Source organism: Topomyia yanbarensis, unplaced genomic scaffold (assembly GCF_030247195.1).
Source record: "Topomyia yanbarensis strain Yona2022 unplaced genomic scaffold, ASM3024719v1 HiC_scaffold_76, whole genome shotgun sequence".
In the NCBI taxonomy this organism is placed as follows: Eukaryota; Metazoa; Arthropoda; class Insecta; order Diptera; family Culicidae; genus Topomyia; species Topomyia yanbarensis.
The window spans coordinates 75,293-97,709 of NW_026684002.1; the positions used below are offsets into that span (position 1 = coordinate 75,293).

General features: G+C 36.0%; 1 protein-coding gene across 2 annotated transcripts in view; it reads left to right on the forward strand.

The window, feature by feature from the left end:
• The window catches only part of LOC131696125 (synaptotagmin-5-like), a 37,708-nt gene that overhangs the window by 10,648 nt on the left and 4,643 nt on the right, over nucleotides 1–22,417 (forward strand). For both annotated transcript variants that reach the window (XR_009306726.1, XM_058984669.1), the window contains exons 2-5: nucleotides 13,073–13,466; nucleotides 14,368–14,549; nucleotides 14,605–14,915; nucleotides 14,990–15,110. Coding sequence is in view for 1 of the 2 variants with exons in the window: in XM_058984669.1 (XP_058840652.1) it covers nucleotides 13,258–13,466; nucleotides 14,368–14,549; nucleotides 14,605–14,915; nucleotides 14,990–15,110 (823 nt within the window). In the remaining variant the exon portion in view is untranslated. The remainder of the gene's footprint in view (nucleotides 1–13,072; nucleotides 13,467–14,367; nucleotides 14,550–14,604; nucleotides 14,916–14,989; nucleotides 15,111–22,417) is intronic.

Consider the following 22,417-nt stretch of genomic DNA (forward strand, 5'->3'; position numbering starts at 1 on the left):
AATATGTATAAGAACACAAATAAATTGAAGCAAGTTTTCTGAATAAACAAGGCTATCTATATTGGTTAATTTGTTATGATTCTGTTATGGTTTGAGGTAGGGATGCTCTTGAAAAATCGCATTGTTTATATTATCTTTTGATGTGTTAATTTCTTGCAAATGCATTGTTCTAGAGATTTTTGGAACTTTCATTGGAGCACATTTTTACCATAGCACTGATGTTTCTATCCCTTTTGTTGCAAGTGATTTTTACAACACAAATGGTTTTCTTCAAACATTACAATTCGATTTTCAATCTACCAATTCTATTTGAAAGATCAATGATTGGTTAGTTATGGAGAATATTTTTTCCTTTCATCTCATTACATTTCACAAACATTTGAAACATTTTGGAAGTCGTAAATTGAAAATCCGAACTTTAAAAATAAGGTTCCATTTTTGGTACGATACCGGGTTTGGCAACTGAAAAAATAAAAATGTTGCCAAAAATGGAATCCCATGCTTCACACATAGAAAAATCATGTGAATTTACGTCTCCTGACCCTGACATATACGAGCATCAAAAATGACTTAATTTTACGCTTGATTGTAATTTTACATGTGGTCGAATTTCGTAAATCACATAATTTTACTCCACAAATGGCGTTTGTTCTGACTACTATTCAGCGCTATGTAATTTTATGTCATTGCGCATGTAAAAAATATGTTTGATGTAAAATTAAACGGAACACGGTTATGTTTCGTCATTTCGTGAATTACGGTTTGTTAAATTTTGTCATGTTTACAATTACGTCAACTATGAAATTCAGATTTTTTTGGTGTGTTAGTATATGGTTAAAATTTGAATCCAATTTAGTATAAACAGGACCGCAGAGAGAAACGACGGGCCTGAGTACAAAAAAGTCAATGTTTGAAATCCATTGGAGTTCACAGATTTTATGTATAGTACACTGAAATTTTATATCAATGTACCATTTTTTTGCTCTTGTTGTTTGTAGTGCAAATGAAGAAAAAAAAACGTAGAGTTTTTTATACTTAGGGAGTTTTCGATACCACTTCGACAGTTTTGACTTTGAAAAGCGCCATTTTTGTTAATAGTATTTATAAAAGTAAGGAAATGGCAAGATTAAAAATGTAGTATTTACAAAAATTAAAAATATCTAAAGGGCGATCAACGGCAAAAGAAAAAAAAACTAAAAAACTAAATATTAAAAGAATGTACAATATTAACAAAATAACAATAACAACAAAATCAACCAAATAAACAAATTAATGTTAATTGTCAAAAAATGTTTAATCGAGAAAAACCAAAGCAGAACCTATAAAAAATTGACAAAGGAAAACAGGAAACTAGAAAAAACATATTGCGAATATTAAAAAAGTCGAACGTTATTCATGGGTGAAAATAATGAAAAATCGATGGGGAAGTAGGATAAAAATTTAGAATCAATGAAAATGAAAAAAAACTACTAAAAAAATACAAACATTTATATAAAAAATGCATAAAACTGAAAAACTCGATAAATCAAGAATAATAAAATTTATTTAACATTAAAAACAAGACATATTTAAAGCAATAGAAAAATTAAATAAAACGTTAAGAATGCATAAAACTAGAGGAGTATATATGAAAGGGTTGTACGTCATTTCCCGGGATACCATTCCCCGGAATACCACTTCCCGGAAAACTATTTCCCAGAATGTACCATATCCCGGAATATCGTTTCCCGGAATGTACCATTTCCCGGAAAACCAATTTCCGGAATTTATTATTTCCCGGAAAACTGGTTCCCGGAATGTATCATTTCCCGGAAAAACCATTTCGCGGAATGCCATTTCCCGAAAAAAACTCGTACCTCACCGACCAAATTTATTTTTAGAAGACCTGCTATGCAGCTAATTGTGTTGTAGGAGATTTCCCCTACTTTCGAATATGAAAAATTGCCTGAAAATATTTTTAATTTTTTTTATCTTGAGTGGTTATTGTGGTAAAAAACAGGATAGCGACAAAATTGCAAAACTGTCATTTTAAAGATTTAATCTTTTTGATTCTGCGATGTTATGAAAATTTGTTTAAATTGATCATTATATGAACAGCTTACGAACGAATTTTGGTTTTAAACCAAAAAGAAACTTGGGAGGGTTTGAATAAATCGAGTGGGGAATAAAAAGCACCCCAATGGATGGGATACCAATGAGTTAAATGGGTACCAAAATAGTGACAAATACTTTCCAATTTTCCCATCGCAGGTAGTTAGGGGGCAATTTCACAGCATATTCTAAATTATTTTCTCCAGCGACGTACGAAGGATTTAAGTTAATAAATGATGTCTGTATCGATTTTCTTGGCTATTTTCGGGAAATTTAAGACTAAGAGAAACGAAAGCAATGGAATTGAAAGACGGATAGATATTCTATAAATAATGGATGGGGTGTTGATTTTAATGATATTTTCAGCGTTTCGCGTAAAATTAAAATAGCGAAAAAAAATCCTACGTAAGTCACTTGCTATCGTTCTAAAGAATCGAAAAAAAACTTTAGTTTTCGACACTAGGTCAAACATTACAGGAGATAGATTTCGGGCTCGGATTAAAAAAACGTGCTGGCGGGAAAATGCTGAAATTAATAATTTTGTGCTGCATAAGTTGTATTATGAATCCCGTTTTTGGGATCATGATTCATCTAATTACTTCGCAAAGAAAAATATGCTGATACCGTACTCTAGAATGGTGTAAATTCGTAACGATCAATTTAGAACGCCTCGAAATGTGGCCATCTGTGAAATTGAAAAAGCAGTGTTTTCCACATCGTTGGCAACATTTTTATAATAACCAATCACTAGTACTCCAAAAAAGGCCCTGAATACGTTAATTGATTTTCATGAAGATTAGGTAAAAGGTAACGAAAAAATATAAACATTTCATAAAACATACATAGTCATAAATTTTCCTGGAACCTTTGAAATTTTATAGATTGTGAATGTATCTGTCTGAGATGCTGCCATCTTAAAAAATGCATTCTGCCTTGGAATTTTTTGTAGAATGTTATTTTAATCTATATAAAGTTTCTTTGAAAGTACTCTTGGACTTTTATTGATTTTTATTCTCACTACTATCTGTTTACAGTAACAGTGCATTGAAAACGCCTTCAGTTATTTTAAATTTCACGTCGTATTAAAAATTTCTATGTGAATCAGCCTTCTTTGGAACAAGAGCAAATCAATGGAAATAATTTTAGAATTTCGAAACGACATACAATAAATACAATGAAATGGATTTGCCTTCTTTAAAATGTTCGTAGTATATTCTTGAAATGCTATTAATTTTAAATTAAATTACGACCTTCTTTGGTATCGCCTTCTTTTTAGCATAAGATGTTTTCCGGAAATTCGATTGATTGATAATGATTTCAACTAAAATTACATATGCATGAGAATTAGTTTTTTTTAAATTCATTAACATGATCAGCGAGCAAAGATAAGCTGTGAAGGGAACCAAACTAATATTTAAGTAGCAACATAGTTCTAAATGCAAATGTACTCAAAGTAGACAGATTTCAATAGTATAACAAATTGCCAAGAAAGTTCCGGGAAATGGTACATTCCGGGAAACGATATTCCGGGAAATGGGACATTCCAGAAAATGATATTCTGGGAAATGGTACATTCAGGGCAATGGTTTTCCCGGAAATGGCATTCCGGGAAATGGTTTTCTGGGAAATGGTACTCCGGGAAACGACATACAATCATATAGTAAAGACAAGAATAAAATAACCATAGAGAAATTAAAAAAAATGGACGATCCAGACAATTTTGAAAAACTGAAAAATTGAAATGATGAAAAGACGAAAAAGTAATGAAAATTAGAAGTATTGATCAAAAACGTAGCATGCAGATAAAATGGGAAACAAAAAATAATAGGAAAAAGCCAACATGGTACACTATAGAATCACAAAAATGAAGATATTAACACGAAAAAAATGAATAAAATGAGCTATTGATATTATTTAAAGAACAGAAAAAGTACTAGAAATAAAATTTGAAATAAATTCAAACAACGAACTAAATGTAAAATTAAGAAAAAGTGCACATAGTGCCAAGAAAAGATAAATCAAATGTTTTTTTAGGAAAAAATAAAATTCAATGTTAACGTATAGGAAAATGGTCAACTGAAAAAGTTCTTTTAAAATAGGTTAAATGGAAAACATGAAGAAATAACAAATTAAATCTTAAGCAAAAGGTATAAAAAATAAATAAAATTATATTGAATGAACAATGGGAAAAAATAAAACTACGATAAACGGAAAGCTAAAAACTAGAAAATGAGGAAAAAATAGGAGAAAGGTAAAAAATTAAACAATAAGACAAATTGGAATGAACTTGAATAAGTAAAATAATAAGTGCTTTTGGAAATGCGAAAAATATAATAAAAATTGAAATAGAAAAAGGCTATGACAAGAATAAATGTAGTAAATAGACAAATTCTAAAAATTAGATGGAATGATAAAAGAAACAAATAAAAAGCAAGGCATTAAAATATGAAACAATAAGAAAAAACCTGTTTTAATCCACCTAGCGGTGCAATTGTGCCTTTCTCATTTCTCTAAACTATGGCACGGAGGCTTTTTATGTTCAACATAATTGTGGAAATGTCCATTACATTCTTAGTACACTTTGCACTTATACACAATGGCATGCCAGCCACGAACTTGATGAGCTACGTGTCGTCGGTGAAACACTTGAAACAAAAAAATATCATACTCCATTAGCCTAATCAGCATTAGATCAATGTTATCTGCTTGCTAACTGATTTTGTCATGCGGGGGTGGGTATGTGAGGAGGGCGAAAGTCCCATGAACGAACGACTCCCCAGCTTAAATTGGTATGCTTTGTGATATAGTGGTGGTTTAAAGATGATGGGGTTGAAAGGGAGGGGTATGAGGGGTCATTTAAGGAGATTTTTAAAGGAGGGGAGTGAACAGTAGAGGGGGGGGGGGGTGTAACCCCTCTCCGTAAACCATCAACTACGCCCCTGTTAAAATCCAGAAACCTTATGCGAGTCGAAAAAAAATTTGGCCGGGATTAGGTTGACGTTTTTCAGAGTGATTGCATAACCTTTCTATATGAGAAAGGCAAAAATGTGCCAAAATCCAAAAAAGTGAATCGTCGTCAAATTTTTTTTCGAGTTTGCATCAAATCTCGACGTTTCATGCACCTTGAACACATTTAGCATCAAAAATAAAAATTCTATTTTTAATTTTTCCTATAGTTTATATGAGAAATTTCTGTGTGGTCGCACTCTGGAACCCGTAATTCCGGAACCAGAATTCCGATCGATCCAAAATTCAATAGCAGCCGATGGGAAGGTTGCACCAGGTTCCACCAGCCATCTCTGAGAAAAATAAGTGACATTATTTGACACATGCGCACATACATACACACTTACATACACACACATACACACACATACACACACATACACACACATACATACACACATACACACATACATACACACATACACACACATACAGACTTTTTCCGATCTCGACGAACTGAGTCGAATGGGATATGACACTCGGCCCTCCGGGCCGGGATTAAGTTGACTTTTTCAGAGTGATTGCATAACCTTTCTATATGAGAAAGGCAAAAATTAGGAATGCAGAATTTTCTCGAAAAATTGCGAATAAAATTAAATAACAGAGAAAAAACTATAAATTAAAGTAAGTGATAATGTTAGCAATAGAAAAAAAACACGTAAAAAATGCGGATAAAATAAAAGTATGCAAATAGATAAAAAAAGGCAGAATCTTACAATTGTAGATATACAAATACAATACAAATCTATGTAGGAATAAAAAATGGAAAAAAATGAGAAACATGGATCAAATTTCAAATAAGGGTTTTGGTTGGATTTTACGCTATGCTGGTTTCGAAACCATTCATAATCCTATAAAAACATGGATTATTCTTTTATTTGTATTGGTGTGTTAGCACACCTTAAAATATTTTACAAGAAGTTGTAACTGATTTATAGTAAATAGTTCAAAAATAAAAATAAAATTGTTACGTTCAGGAAGCGACGTTCAAAATCTCACACTCACTCCTCCAAAACGAAAAGATTTTGTATGTGGAATTAACTTGCTACATTAGTTAGCTAATCTTGCAAACTAGTTGATTTAGTTTGATAGCAGAGTTAAATTTTCTCTTCGAAATCAATCAAACACAATTTAGCAATTTAGTTGAACGTATGCATCTTAGAATCATTGGCAGCTGCAGGATTGTGAACTGAGAGATCTTCTCTTCATGCTCCATGACATATAAAATTCAAAACAAAACTATTAAAATGTTGGTAGAATTTTCGCTATTCTAGTTACCTCATACACAAGATATTGAATTTTTAATTGTATTCTCAAATAATTTTTTGTCGAAAAAGTATTTGTCAAAATTTAGGTTTCTGTTAAAAATCCGGGCCCCCTTCAAAACTCCGGGCCCGGGGGAAACACCCCGGTCCCCCCCCCCCCCCTCTTGGCGGCCCTGAGTATAAGTCATACGGCCAGTGATATAATAATCTATGTTAAAGATTATTATAATTATTTAATAAATTGAATTATACATCTACTAGGCGGTGATGCATGTAACGCAGCCGAAAGGATGAGAACAAGAAATCTCCCGGCAAACTTCACTGCCGGTAGTACGACTCGTACTGCATTGACGTCATCCTTGTAACATTACCACTGACACAGCATATCTATTTTTGAATCTGCCACTTTCCTCCAGGCGGGTAAATTTTATGGGCACTCAGAACATAAGGAGAGCCACCAACACGAGCCCACTTCACTGTGACAAGAGTTAAAAATAAACTCACCTGTCTACCAAACCTGATAATTCAAAATTCCAGGGATCCCGGCAGCTGCGGGTATCTTTTGGTTCTGTGAACATGAACAACACACCGATATTGCTGTATCATCGACGCTTCAGAGGGGGATCTGTGCTGCAGGGCATATTCGATGTCAACGAAAAAATTAAAGTCTAATACGGGCTAAATATATCAGACTATTGCGTTCATTCCAGATTCTAGTCCGTTCCACAGAATCAAGCTACAATAGCACTAAAAATCCTAAAAGACCAGCCTATTACAGCGTGTGCCCGGACAGAGAAGCATATTTTCTCACTTCACCAAAGCGAATTCAGAAGGGACGCTCGTAGTATTTTTTTTTTTGCTTTGTGACGGGGTGTTGAAAGGGGTTGAAAAGGAAATCATCTAGATGTTTTCTCGCATTGTGACACGAACCTTCTCAACATCACCCTCATAAACATATAGGTCTTGGGAAAGTGAAGAAGAAAAGGTAAGATAATTCAAAACGAGCTCGAGCAAAAATGTTCTCTTCCGAGAATCCCAGTTACTGAAATGGATGCCATCTCGGAATTTCGGAAAAAAAGCGGGCTCATGATGATGAAGTTAGCATGGCAACTGCTGAGACAGAATGATATTCAAATTAAACATGATGTATGGTTGTAGATTAGGTTTGGAAATTTATGGGTATTTCTATGGAAGACGAAGTGAGTTCTTATGTGACTTCCGTGAATTTATCAACATGACTTCCAGCTATCAAATTTTCTTGAGAATTTAGAAAAAAGGACTATTTTAATGTATAAATCAGATTTAGAAAATATTAAATAGACATCATTGGGATTGTAACACTCTATCACGAGCATAATGGCAATACAGTAGACATTTGGTGTACTTTGGAGGATTCAAGCAACAGCATCTGGACACACTTTCGCTTGATGATAGGACCACTTATTTGATCACATCCATGCATCGCTAGTCAGATAAAATGTTTTTGAAGCTTACTTTTAATATATTATGGAATAGTAAACGGCATTCCGAACCATTAAATTGATCAATTAACCCACAATGATTAAAAAACCCAACACGAAAACTATGCGGAAGCAATTTGATTGCACCATAAACCCACTTCCGTACGCGATTCGAACCTTCGTAAGCGTTTATGTTTCACTGGGACCGGTCAGCGCTCGAATTCATGTTTTACGTCATACTTTCCCGCAAAATACCTCGCCTCCTTTATGAATCTCCTCTACCACACAATGGAACAATACGACGGGATGGTGTCAGGCAAACCGTCGAGATGATGAACAACTACATAAAAGTCACTTGAAATTTTTCGCTCCACAGCATGTAGCATTCCAAGGCTTTTCAAGCCACCCACAGGCGGAGCATGATGAGCGTTTCAGCACGGATAAAGTTAAAGTGTTTGCCGAAGTACATTACACCACTGCTGGTAGCAGAGGGTAGAAAAGGGATCAATTTCGGAGCTTGCTGCTATATTGTGGCATCCAAATGTAAGCTGGCTAGCTTAAGAGGGTTTCAGCCGAACATGCTATTGTCCCAAAATTCGCTGTCAGAGCTGCAAAAAAGTTTTATCAAAATGTTTTGAAATTACAGTATTTACTAAACTGCAGCTCTAAATTCGATTCAGTCCGTACACAGCAAATAGAAAATCGTCAGAATTTATTGAATAGCGACAGAATTCGTTTTTACCGCACTTATAATATTTTCTACCATCTTTATTATACTTCCTTTTTTACTGCTCCTCTGGAATGTTCAATTTACATGTATTATTCATGGCCCCCGCAGTGACAAGCTCACTATTATGGTCGCCTCGCTGGCACGGAAATTGTGAGAGCAGAAATTTGAAGAATAAATTTATCATACCATCACCTGAATTCGCATTTTAAAAATTAATCACTCTCAAAACCATTTGATAGTTGGACTCATAAAGCCGCACAATTACAGAGTAATTGATACCTACTGTGCTGGTTCAGCATTGTAGTACAATAGTAAACAAAGTCATTTGCAATATTTTCAATTGTGATCTTTCCGTGCAGCCAAACGAACCATTTGTGCCCATGCGGAGAAAATTCCAATTAGACGAGGAAAACATTTTCTCACATTCACATTTCATTTTCTTTCCATAATAAGCGTTCAGCCGGTAACCGAACTGTAGACTGTGACTAGCTACGTAGGAAGTTGTGTGGTACACGGGACACATTGAGCACGCGGATTGTGTGAATCCGAGATTTGACATGGCTGCTGTTAATGGTGCTTTGTCACATGTGTAATGCTACTGCCCGGTGGTTATAAAATAAAGAAAAGTGACGGATGGAGAATGTCTGAACATATCCGGAGAGACGTTGTTCTGAATGTTCAAAAGAATTATTCAAGAACTACTTCTTTAACATAGTTTAAAGGTTGCGGAAAGAGATATTTTTATTGTGTTCATCCATCCAAATTTGGTTTTGTCCGTTTTTAACGAGGTACAAGATCGATCCGCTTCAGAGCACAAAAAATTGAGATCCTCGTATGAGCCTGAAAGAGAAATAAAATTCAATTCATGCTCGCCGCGCTGAATGGAATGCTTTGTTTGTTTGCCTCGTCATTTATTCGTTCAGTGCAGCGAATTCATTGAGGTATTTTTGGTTTAAATTCAACTTTCGTAACAAACTTAATTTTGTTTCTATGATGGCTCGAAGAGGAATTATCGAGTAAAGATGTACCAGACATAGATAGGGCAGTTGGCTTATCCTCAAAAAAGAAAAAGATGCAATCTCCTGTCATCAATTTGTCTGCATGAATGTATTGGTTGACCTCTGCACTGAAGCATTCAATTCTGTGTGAAACATCAGCTAGTTTGGAAGTGAATGAATGAGGGAGGCGTTGAAACTGAATATATGGTACTAGCTAATACCCATCGCGCGTTGCTGCGACTTTCAACGAAATAGAAGAAAAACACAATTTGCTCCGAAGCGCCATCTGGTGGGCAGATAATCCCTGTCCAATAGCACACAAACACGCTCCAGAACATATGCCTACAATGTACAAATTTTTACGGCAATCGGTTAAGCCGTTTGGGACTCCATAGATCATATACATACAAACATTGACTTTTATATATATAGATAGATAGATAGATAGATAGACTAGCTAATACCAATCGCGCGTTGCTGCGACACTCTGCGAAATAGGAGGAAAACACAATTTGTTCCAAAGCGCCATTTGGCGAGCAGATAATCTCCAACTAATAGCACACAAACACGTTCCATACCAAATACCTACTGTGTGCAAATTTTTACGGAAATCGATTAAGCCGTTTGGGAGTCTATAAATCATATACATACAAACTTTGACTTTTATATATATAGATAGATAGATATAAAAATATAGGTAGATAGATAGATAGATAGATAATAGATATAGATAGATAGATAGATAGATAGAAGATAGATAGATAGATGTGCGCCGATGAAAAATATCGTTATCGGCGGCGTTGGTGCCAATTTGACCGGCGGCAGCGGCGCACATTGTCGCCTAGACGGACAAAACCTCAAAATTCTACTTTGAGCTTTCCATGATTTTACATTTTACTCTGTTTGTAAACAGGTTGAATAGAATATTAAATCTTGAGGACTTTTGTTTACAGAACTTCAAAGGTGAAATAGATCATCAGTTCTGGAAAAAATTGTATTCAAACCTATGTTATCCAAATGAATATATCTTTTTAGTTAAGATTCCGATTAGCGTCGAACTTGTTTCATTTGAAAGGTTACTCACTGAACTTATACTTGCCATACGATTTAATCGATACAAGCCTTTCTTCTCGCTCAGATATGAAGAAGAAATTGAGGTAAAATTATAATGGTCAAAGTGGCTGTACTTTTTTACATATCTTATGATTTTTTCCGAGGCCCGGAGGGCCGAGTCGTATATACCAATCGACTCAGTTCGACGATGTCTGTGTGTGCGTGTGTCTGTGTGTGTATGTAACGGACAAACTCTCATTCGTGTTTCTCAGCAATGGCTGAACCGATCTTTTCCAAACCAATTTTAAATGAAAGGCTTATCACCCAGACAGAACGCTATTAATTGGTTTTTGATTCTGATGTTTAATTTCCAAGATATGAATATTTGAAGGGGCAAAAATCGCGTTTATTGCAGTTTTTTAAATTTTCTGCCGAAATAAGACCCAAAACATTCAATGTATTATTAGCGCCAAAACGGATAATTTTAGGTCAATAGTATCTTCGGAGAATTAAAAGCATACAGTATGCCCTTTCTTCTGGTGTTGTAATTTTACTGATTAATTCCCCTAAGAGTTAGATATTTTCAAGAATTTTCTTGGAAGCGATTATATTGGAATAATGCCTTCAGTATATTTGCAGCTCTTACTTTTGCGAATAACTTTACTGACGACATCAAATACATATTTCGAATACTTTAAAAGTTATGGCTTGTTGTTTGTGGATTTCCCTTTGTCGCCTATTTATTGTTCAATATAGTAATAATCCATTTAAATGATCTAAATATTATTTCGGTAAAACTGATTTCGTATTTCATTTTTCTATCTACAACCGCTAGAAATAATCACCGAACATTATCGGCAAACTTCAGAATGCTATGTTGATGATGGATCATCGTCTTAACAGAATATGCTAACGGAACCATCGTTGCACAGTCTTACGTCCAGCTGCCCAATGCACCCCCCGCTACTACGCCACTGCCTTAATATTTCATTTCTCCCCAACATCAGCAGAGCCGGGTGCTCGATATGTCTTACTTCTCGTTAGAGCATTAACGATACCAGAATAGCAAATAAAATCGTGCCGACTATTCTCCACATTCATCTCCGTTCATGAAGTTTCTTTTTATTGGCGATGCTTCGCAATAATAGATATTTATGGCTTTTATGTGAACACATGCATCGCTACGCTGAAGCTAACACTCCACCCCGCATCAAAAATGTCTTTTCGAACTGCGCTAGAAACTGACTAACTTTTCAACTAATTCTAACCTAGTTTACCGCCAATGAATTGATACTCGTGTTGGGTTCGATGTTGAAAAACAGATCAAGTTCGCTGACGCTCACACTACCAGTATTTCCAACAACCTGCTCTCGATGGAGGGTTTTCCAACACTATCGGATGTTCCTTTTTCCATTCTTTGCAACGTCTCGTAAAAGTGCCATGAGAAAACCTCTTCACGGAGCATTAGGTGCATGATAACATCGCTCAGGCTATCGATGTGGAAGCGTAGCCAAACATTTGCACTAGGGGGTTTGGTTCAAATTTGTGGTGTGGAAAAAAAATATATCCATTAACATATCGCAGAAAAGTCACAAATTATTTGAATGTTTCGTGTTCCACTTGTCAGTAACTGACATCATCATGCTGTTAGTTAGACGATATATTTCTTAGAAAAAAATATAGGTTGCATACTCAGAGGCGTTTGGCTCTAATGCCAAATGACAAGAGTTCGTTTTCATATACTCGTCAGCGATCCAGAGCATCTGTGCTTACTTCACCGAGACATGCCCCGAAACCAGCCAGTTGCTTTAGGCGTCCACACATGTTGTGTGAGCTGTTTGGATTTAATGTCTATCTGGTGCCAATTTGGTGCTAGCTTGGATACATCGTCTATCTAGCAGTAAGTTGATGTCAGTTACTGACGAGTGGAACACGAAACATTCAAATTCAACTTCTCTGAGTTAGGTGTTGTGCCCTTTTGCGCAAAATTGATACATCCATTTTTTTAAGAAATAATAAAGGTTGCCTACATAAATTATTGCAAATTTTTTTTAAAAAAATGATTCTTATAACATTTTCAGTTCTTTTGACATCTCGACAAATTTCAATTATCTTTTACTCAAGATTCGTTGTATTTGGCAAATAAAATATGACATAATCTAGTGATGATTTGCAGGTACTTAGTGTTTATGTTTAACCATAAATTTCTACCGTTTTCTAGTGAACAGGAAGGCTTAACTCGCACCGGAAATGCTTCTCGTTCCCGTGCTTCATTATACCACCAAATATTTCCTCCTAGTAACGCCTCTGTGTCTATGACTATCGATATGGATTATCATGCATAGTTGATGTGATTATATTCAGCGTACTAAAAGGCACACCATTAAAAATGCACACCTTTGTTCCATTAAGCTTCCGTTTACCGATTTAACACATGTTTTCTTTATCTTACATTTCATCTCTTTCCAGATAAGAAATTATTCAGAGCAACCACGCTCATGGCGTCAAAAAATAAAGGAAATACAAATATATCTCCCCAGATAAAACCCACACTTTGATCAAAGGTTACTTGAATTTATCACCGAGACGACATTTCCCAGCTTCCTCAAGTTTCAAATAGTCGAAAAAAGAACATCAAACGGCCATAAATAAACATGAAATCATCGCTGGACAATATATTCGCCCATCAGGGCGAAGAGCCGGTAACGTCGGTGCAGGTTATCATTTATGCTGCCACATCGTTTCTGATAGTGTCACTGCTGGGACTGCTCATCTATATCACCTGCTCCAAGCGTTACCGACTGAACTGGTTCGAGAAAAATCTGCTAGAAACGGAGAAGGAGCGACAAGCGAGGGGGCTAAGGTAAGCGTAGGTTGGATGCGATAATAGCTATCAATACGTATTAGTCCTGGATTTATTTAAAAGACCCTTTACTGGAGTGTGTGCTCCATTAGATTGCAATTTGTCTTATATGAATATTCATTTGGCTCCTTGCTTATGCTTATTAAATTGTTCTAGTACAGTGATTCTCAACCTGGTATGTGCGAACCTCTAGGGAGCCGTGAATAGATTTTTAGGGGTCCGCGAACATGAATATTTTTTTCGAACGGATATCGAAATTTTAAATTTTTCCACGACAAACGGAAAATATAAAGTGTTAAAAAATAAAATCAATCTACACAAACAGTATTATATCGTCACCTCCGAAAGCGCAGTGAAATGATCCAGTCACAGATAAAATTACCTGTACGGCGTGAAAATATAATTTCAATTGACTTGAACCCAACTCGTTTTAGACCATGACGTGGAACTATTACTAAAAATAAAACAAACCTTAAGCGGCATATATACAGTTACACCATGTGAGAAACTGATTTATTGATAACATTTAAAAGTTTAACACAAGCAGAAAACTAAATGACGAAGAACAAAATGCAAAACGTTGTCGAATGTGACAATGATAAAACTAAGATCCCTTATATATGGATGACGATAAAATTGAAGTGCGTCTAGAAGACCTAGCGCTCAGTTATGTTAACGCGCTCTGTCATATCAGGTGTATCAAAAATTAATATAAAAATCTATTTTAAACCGTGGGCGTCCGCATCTACCCAAGATAGTTTCAAAGGGGGCGTCATACGAAAAGGTTGAGAATCGCTGTTCCAGTAGGATGAATTTAAAATCATTATCAACTATCGTACAGCGACAATAATGTAATAATGAACCATTCCATTAATCCGTCACCGTACGTTTCAACTTCCAGACAAGTTGGCCAAGTCAGCTGCCCCATCCCGTACAATGTCGACGCAGTGGCAGGAACATCTCGTTATCTGAACCGAAACAATGGCAGTCCACTTGCAAAAGCAGATGATCCGCCCTTCTGGGCATCCGAGGGGTTGTATAAAGCAACCAGCAGGAATGGCCAACTCATGGACTCATCTGATGGTCAGTTTCTATTTCAATTTATCGAATTCTGGCTGAAATTTTTAAATGTTTTCAGAGGAAGTCCCGGAAGATAGTGCCGATTCGTCCAGTAGCTGTAAGTCCGTAATAGTGGTAGGCTCGGTTCCCATTGCTGGAACCGACAAACACGTGGTACTTAGTGCTACTAATCCGGCAAAACCTACCACGTCTACGGTAAAAGCCAAAAACGCACAGAGCAGTGATGCCCCAGAAGAAGATATAGTGGATTCTACCACCATTGAGAGTACCCCCACCAAACTAGATCTAGGCGACGACTCACGAGGCGCTATTCATTTGACGCTCAGCTATGATCCCAGTGCTGGGATTTTGAACGTGAAACTTATTGAGGTGACTGACGTCGGCCCGTGGGGGAGAATAACTTTTCATACAAAACAATTCGCTCGCGTTTTTTTTTCTTTCAGGCTCAGGACCTGCAACCACGAGATTTCAGTGGAACGGCAGATCCGTATGCGAAAATAAGACTGCTTCCTGATCGGAACAACATGTGGCAAACTAGGATACACAAGAAAACGTTAAACCCAGGTAAGACATTCAGAGATGGTGGTGCGGATGAGTAATCCTCTTAATATCTCTAGATGATGAATATTGAATTAAAGTCCGAGAAACTGCTAATTTAAAGACCATCCAGAAATCCAGCTTAGTCGATGGTTTAAGCAAAACGTTTTGCTCTGTCATGCAAAATGTGTTAATTCAAAAAGTTGCATAAGAAAACATACGTTGATAAGACGGTCAATTTCCGCTTGGTATGTAGTGTGCAAGAAACGAACGCACAAGTAGAACCAGCTGGCATGCAATAAATTTTCATTGCCACCAATAGATGCTCGCAATCGCATCATAGGTCGTGACCGGCTAACATACTTTTGCATATAAAAAATAAAAAAGCCGTGGAAAAATGGAAAACGATCAATAAAAAGAGCTTTCATGTTCTAAAGAATGGAACTGAACTAAAAGGGAGCTTCTGTGCTGACTTCCCGAGACATCACTTGGGGTTAGCCTGTTGTTTCAGGCGTTCACATATGTTGCGTGATCTGTTTGAATTCAGTTTCTAGCTTGCGCTAATTTGTGGTGTGGTGCCAGCGCACAGTGGCCCAAAACAGCGTTTTGAGGTACTTAATTCATTAGAGTCAAAACTGTCCATATTTTCGATTTTATATGTTCTACAATGTTTGTGTGTGTATACAATCCATTTCCCGCTGTCCTGCAGTGCTTTTATGGAAGAAACTTGTCTGCATCTATATAATGATATATTTGTTTTCATCGATAGATGTACACATGTTTGACCCTGGAAATGAAAGGCGATAGTTCTAGTGTACATCTGACGAACCATTTCAAGAATGCCTGTACATTCTGAGGCCGCCTTCATATACAATAAGCCAAGCGCGAATACAATCACGTATCAATTGGATATTTGCAGTATACTCGCACTTCCAAAATGAAAAATATTTTGACATTAAAAATGTCTTACTCCACTATCTGGGGCTAGGTGTCATTCTAAAATCTAAACTATCTCCCATGTAACGAAACTATGTAAGGTTTGCACGCTTATAACTCCGATATTACTAGATGGATTTTAATCATTCATACACCAACCGATTCAGAAACACCTAACTTAAATATTGGTAATAATTTAATATCTCCCCAATAAAAGTAGACTTTTGGAAATTGGTAAAATTAAAAAGTTCACAAAAAACGGGAAAAATACCATTCGTGAGGCAGATTTCTCAGACACAGCCGTCAAAAGAGGGCAGCTTAGTTGCTCAATGAAACACGAAAAGTCATAAATAGAAGCAACGCATGTCCGTTTAAATCAGTTGTTGCTCTGATCCCATATGAGCAACACCGTCTCCGGGCGATGCAATAAGCGCTATCGATTTTCGGTAACGTTGGCATTTCACACACTCGCGCCTAAGTGACTAAACCATATACGGTTAGTTTATAAATAGAGGTGACGCGTACTCGTTTGAATCAGTTTTTGTTCTTATGTCGAACGGGTAAGATCATGGCTGCAGCGTCTGGGCACTACAATAAGCGGTAGACGCTATGCATTTTCGGCAGCGGTGGCCGTGTGCGGATTTGTCGGGTACCAGCATGGTGTCACAGAATGATTTGCAAAGTGGGTGGGCGGGGTGGTTTGGATTTAATTCAATACGGTGTGTGCTGCTTAAGAGTGTTGCGTTTGAAAAAAAATATATTTATTTTTATGCATGCGTGTGCGTTGTAACTTGTTAATCCATGTTTACGGCGCTTTGTAGCTGCGTAGGGTAAAGAGCCAATTGGTTTTCATGTTTCATATTTCGGTTATATGTTTTTTATCAGTAAGGCATCTGACTACGTGCTTCTGTAGTTATTGCACTGTTCAGCAGCGTAGTATTTTATATAGGAGAGTACACTCAGGTTTTTTACGCGGATTTTGAAATTTACGCGGTTTTCATTAACGCGTTTTTTTAAATTTACGCGGTTTTCCTTTACACGGCCTGTATTCCCTGCGTGAAAAATCTGAGTGTAATTGCATCGGAAACAATCACATTCCCAGCAGAACTTTTTGTTTTCTAATTTCAAACACTTTTGTTTCGTACTGGACACAACGGAAAATTTTAAAACAGAACTTACCGTCCCAGCCAGGGTTGTTAATGCGATACATTTTTCACGATAATTTATCGGCGTTACTCGTTAACGATAATGTATCGTCATCGGAAACTCAGTTAACGATAATTTATCGTCGCCTTCATCGTCATCGTCGATAATTGTATCGTCGCTTTCATCGTCATCGTCGGTTCATCGGTTATCGCGATACATTTTGCGTTACTTTCCCGTTTATTGCAGTTGAAGTTGATGCGGTTAACTTTCAATTGTTTAGAATTAAATACCTATTGAAGGACATGTTGTTGGCAGTTGAAAATCAATAGTTTTGGACATTTTCTATGCACAGCGGGGTCTGACGATGCGTCAAAATGAAATTATTTCAACTTTTCGGGAAAATGTATTATGTTGAAGGGAAAGTTGTTGGCAATTGAAAATCAATAATTCATGATGGACATTTCAATAGGCAGAAGGGTCCGACGATGTGTCAAAATTGAATTTTTTTCAACTTTTCGAGTAAGTTGGTGCACAGAAGAGTCCCAGGTGCACAGTGTTTCCAAGCGGCAAAAAGGTGACCAAAATTGTTTTGACCATGAAGAAAACAAATTTTGAGCTATTGTGCAATTAGTAATTTTTAGCACGCAAAAACATATATTGAAAAAACTACTAAACCACTATTATGAGGCCATTCACAAATTACACTACACATTTAAGTCTGTGGTGATTAACAAATTTTATTATAATTTTAATTTAAACCAGAAGATTTCGGATTTTAAAAAGGAGAATATACATACATATTTCCAACGTTTGATTTCCTTTTCTAGTTAGGAAGCTTTTAGCCCCCTCCTCCGTTTCTTCTCTCCACTATGTAACAAGATGCTTCATGCTTCCTTTGTTTACCCTTAATTATGTAGTGTAATTTATGTACGGCCACATAATAGAGTTTTATTCGTTTTTTGAATACAGTGAAGGCCTGTTTTTATCAGCCCCTTGGCGAATTATAGGCTGTTAAAATGATGACATTGACAAAATCGGCACATATTCTTTCTGGTTCTGAAGAGACGGAAGTCGAAACGCAAACACCTGGACTAACATTTTTTTCTTTCTTTTTAATAAACCGGAGCGGTTAAAATATTTTTCTTTAGTTCCTCGACAAAGCCTCATAACCCGTTCTTATCATTTAGTGAAAAATTCCTTTGAGGAGGTCTTACAGTACAGTATTATTATTTTTGTATATTTTGCATCTCTAAGATAAGAAAAATATGCTAAAGAAGGAATTTACTCGAATTTGACTTGAACGTAAGCTAGAGCCCACCAAACGATTTTGATAGTGTTTGTTTTACAGATTCGTATTGGTATTCGTCTGCGGAAATTTGTGGCTTCCGTACCAAAATATTGCTTTTTGGACACTAAAACTTCGATAACTTGTAAGAGATACAAATAAACTTACATTACAAAAATTCTGTATTTTCTTATGCTGAACAACATCTTGGCACATTTTGAAATGCTACAAAATTACCAGAAAAAGTATTTTGAAAAAAGCAATTTTCAGGGGTATATCAAAGAAATCTCCACAAATGTAAATTAAATTCGATAGATGGACACATAGTCTCTTCAGCGAAGTTAATACTTAAGATATTCTCAACAACTTTGCCAAAGAAAGTTTTTTTAATTTTCATAAACATAAGCAAAAACTTTCTTCTCAGCTTTAGAGGGATTAATCACCCAACCAATACTTTTTAAATGCAAAAAAATATAAATAAACTTTGCTGAAGATACTATAACTAAAAATGTTTTTCGTGGATCAAAGAATTTCTTTTACCTTTTTGCCAATTTGGATCCTCGTGTGAATTGAAAATGTCAAAAACTATCAATTTTCAACTGCCAACAACCTGCCCTTCAATATAAAAAGTTCGCGAAAAGTTGAAAAAAATTCTATTTTGATGCACCGACGGTACATTGAAAATGCCCAAAACTATTGATTTTCACTTACCAATAACTTCTTCAATATAACAAACTTTCCTTAAAAGTTGAAAAGATCCATTTTGACACATAGTCGAACCCCCTGTGTATTGAAAATGTCCGAAACTATTGATTGTCAACTGCCAATAACTTTCCCTTCAATATAAAACTCTCCCGAAAAGTTGACAAAAAATTCCATTTTGACACATCGTCGGAACACCCCCCCCCCCCCCCCCCCGGAGCATAGAAAATGTCCAAAACTATTGATTTTCGACTGCCAACATGTCCTTCAATAGGTATTTATTTCGAAACAATTGAAAGTTAACCGCATCAACTTCAACCCCAATAAACGGGAAAGTAACGCAAAATGTATCGCGATAACCGATGAACCGACGATGACGATGAAAACGAAGATACAATTATCGACGATGACGATGAAGGCGACGATACATTATCGTTAACGGAGTTTCCGATGACGTTGACGGGTGGTTAACGTTATCGACGATGACGATTAATTATCGATTAACAACCCTGGTCCCAGCAGCAGTTGAAGCGGGTGTTCTTTTTCGATTCAAATTCAAGCCATGTCTTAAGCGTTACTGGACTTAAAATTGTTTTCCCAGTTTAACCAGTCAGAATATCTGTCCTACCCTATGTATTTAAAACACAGTTCTAATTGCGTTTTAAGGTATACAACAAATACGGTTGGGTAAACTAATTTAAATTTTAAAATAAATCTGTTTTAAATTATGAAACAAACCGCTGTACTGAAGATATAATTATGTCAGTCCTATTACCACATAAAACACCTGTATAACATAAAACGCTGCAGAATTGGTTTAATAATACAATGTTTACACTACAGAGTTATAACACGTTTTAATAATTAGCAACAAGAAAAATGTCACCAAGATAGCATAAAAACCCATTTTAACTGGTAGTGCGAACGTTGCATAACAATGTAATTTATCAAATAATTTCATTTTTCCACCACTAATCGATCAAGAAATACATACACTTAAGATTGTTTACTTAAGTTCATTAGTACATTATTGAAAATTTAAATGGAAAATGAAATTTCATATTTTATGGAGAATCTGTATATTTCCGTTGGCGGGCGTGGGTTTCCTCATCACAGCTCTCAATATGGAACTTTTCTTTTGAATATATTTTCTGGACAGACCAGCCTATTTTTACTAGATGGATCAGCCAAATAATGCCAATCACCTAGTGAGATACTTGATTAATTAATAGATTACCGTTAAAAGACCTTCAATAAATTATGTTTTAATGGGGAGGGTATATAGCAAATTGTAACATATGAAAACAGGCGAGTGAACAAGAACGTGTGTCGATATGTCGTCGCTGTTGTGCTATCTTATGACAAGCGCCATTTAGCACATTTCGAGAAAAACGATTTTTAAAGTTTGAGATTGAATATCTTGAAACTTATAAATGGTATAAACATTCCAAAGAAGATAATTAATGCTTCTATCTATTCTTCATCAATCTCTCAAATATTACGAAGATCGCTTGACTATGTTGCGAGTTTTTACTATGAATGTAAACAAAAGTCGCACTCACACGTGTCATAGGCGTGTATTGATGACAAAATTTGTATAACGTGTCATAATCGTGCATGAAAAATTTTCCATAGAAAAAAATCATCAATTTTTAACTTTTATTCATATCTTTGCGTTCATATGGGCTATAAACAATCGGTGAAATGCATTTTGAAGGGAATGAGTCAGGGCATCTAGAAAAAATAGTTATTTTTAGTTACAGTGTTGCCAAATATCCTTTATTTCCAATTTAAAACTAAAACTGTGTTTTTCTCACAACTCGTGTAATTTTCTTTTGAAAATGTTTATGTCATTGTGTTCCTCAGACATTTTCACGCATAAAAACATCTAAAACTTCAATATAACTTGAGCAAATCCCTAGATACAGTGATTTTAAGCAAAAAACTCACAATTTCTCATGACGTTTCTCGCAATGTCTAAGCAACCAAGTAGAATTTCAAAATTCCGAAAACGCCACTTTGTAGAGATTTTTCAAACAAGTAATGTGGCATATCTAACTCAGTTTCCCCCAAAATGGCGTTTGTCATAAGATAGCACAACAGCGACGATGTGTGATAGATAAAAAAGCTATATTTTTAATGTCACCGTGGTCGTGTCCTGTACACAACCCTTTAATTTTTTTTTTGTGAATCCATTATCATGAAGCGCAAGGTCAAAAATTGCGGTCGTAGTAAAGCGAAAAATCCGGAGATGACTTTTCACCATTTTCCGGTGAATCCCGATTTGTGAAAACAGTGGGAGAAGTTCACAAGATTTGACGATCTCGAAATTAATGAAAGCACTATCATCTCCACTATCATTATTGATCTAATGATTAATTTATTGAAACATTTGAAAAAAAAAGTTAGCATTTACTTAATTTCAAATAGAATACTCCCTATATTAATCACTCTGAGGACAGCCGGTTCAATCTGACATTTGCGTGCTGGATCAATTTGACACGCGTTTTTTTTTTCTTTCCGCAGGTCCCGTCCCAGGGGAGAACGAATGACGATGGAAACGAATCAAAAATTTCATTCATCGCAGTGGGCATGAATTGAATTTCGTTTTCTTTCAAGTTCATGCAGCGATGTCAATTTTTTAAGCGCTGGAGCAGGGATACCAGGTGATATTTTGCAAAATCTGTGCGCGGCCCATTTAAAAATATGTGTCTATCTATGTCACGGAAATCTTACAAATTTCGCTGAAAACAAGATGTGGTGACCTTTTTTTTATTTTTGCGCGTGTCAAAAATTAAGCGCAAGGTAAAAAATTGAGAAATCTGTGCTAATCTGTGGAAATCTGTGCGTTAAAACAGAAAACTATGGAAATCTGTGCAGTTCTTGCTATCTGTGCAACATATTGAAAATCTGTGACACACAGATAAATCTGTGCACATGGCATCCCTGCTCTGTACAGTACAGCCCGGTCAGCGTGACAAGCAGAAAGTTAGCAAAAGTTGAGCAAAGCGAAATTGATGCTGGCAGAGTTTCTGCGAGCATTTTGGGCTAATTGTCCCTAGGAACAAATGCAATTTGCGAATACGATTTAAAGGCAATTTCAACACTTAACCCATTTTCTGGCGGCTGAAATAAACTTGGTAGTTTTTTGCGTTATTCAAACATGGCGGTTCATGTTTGGCTTAAGCTTAAAATTGTTTTTTTAAACAATTGGCGTGTTCTCGCTTGTATTTTGTTTGTCTAGTGCACTTCATTTAGCCAACGA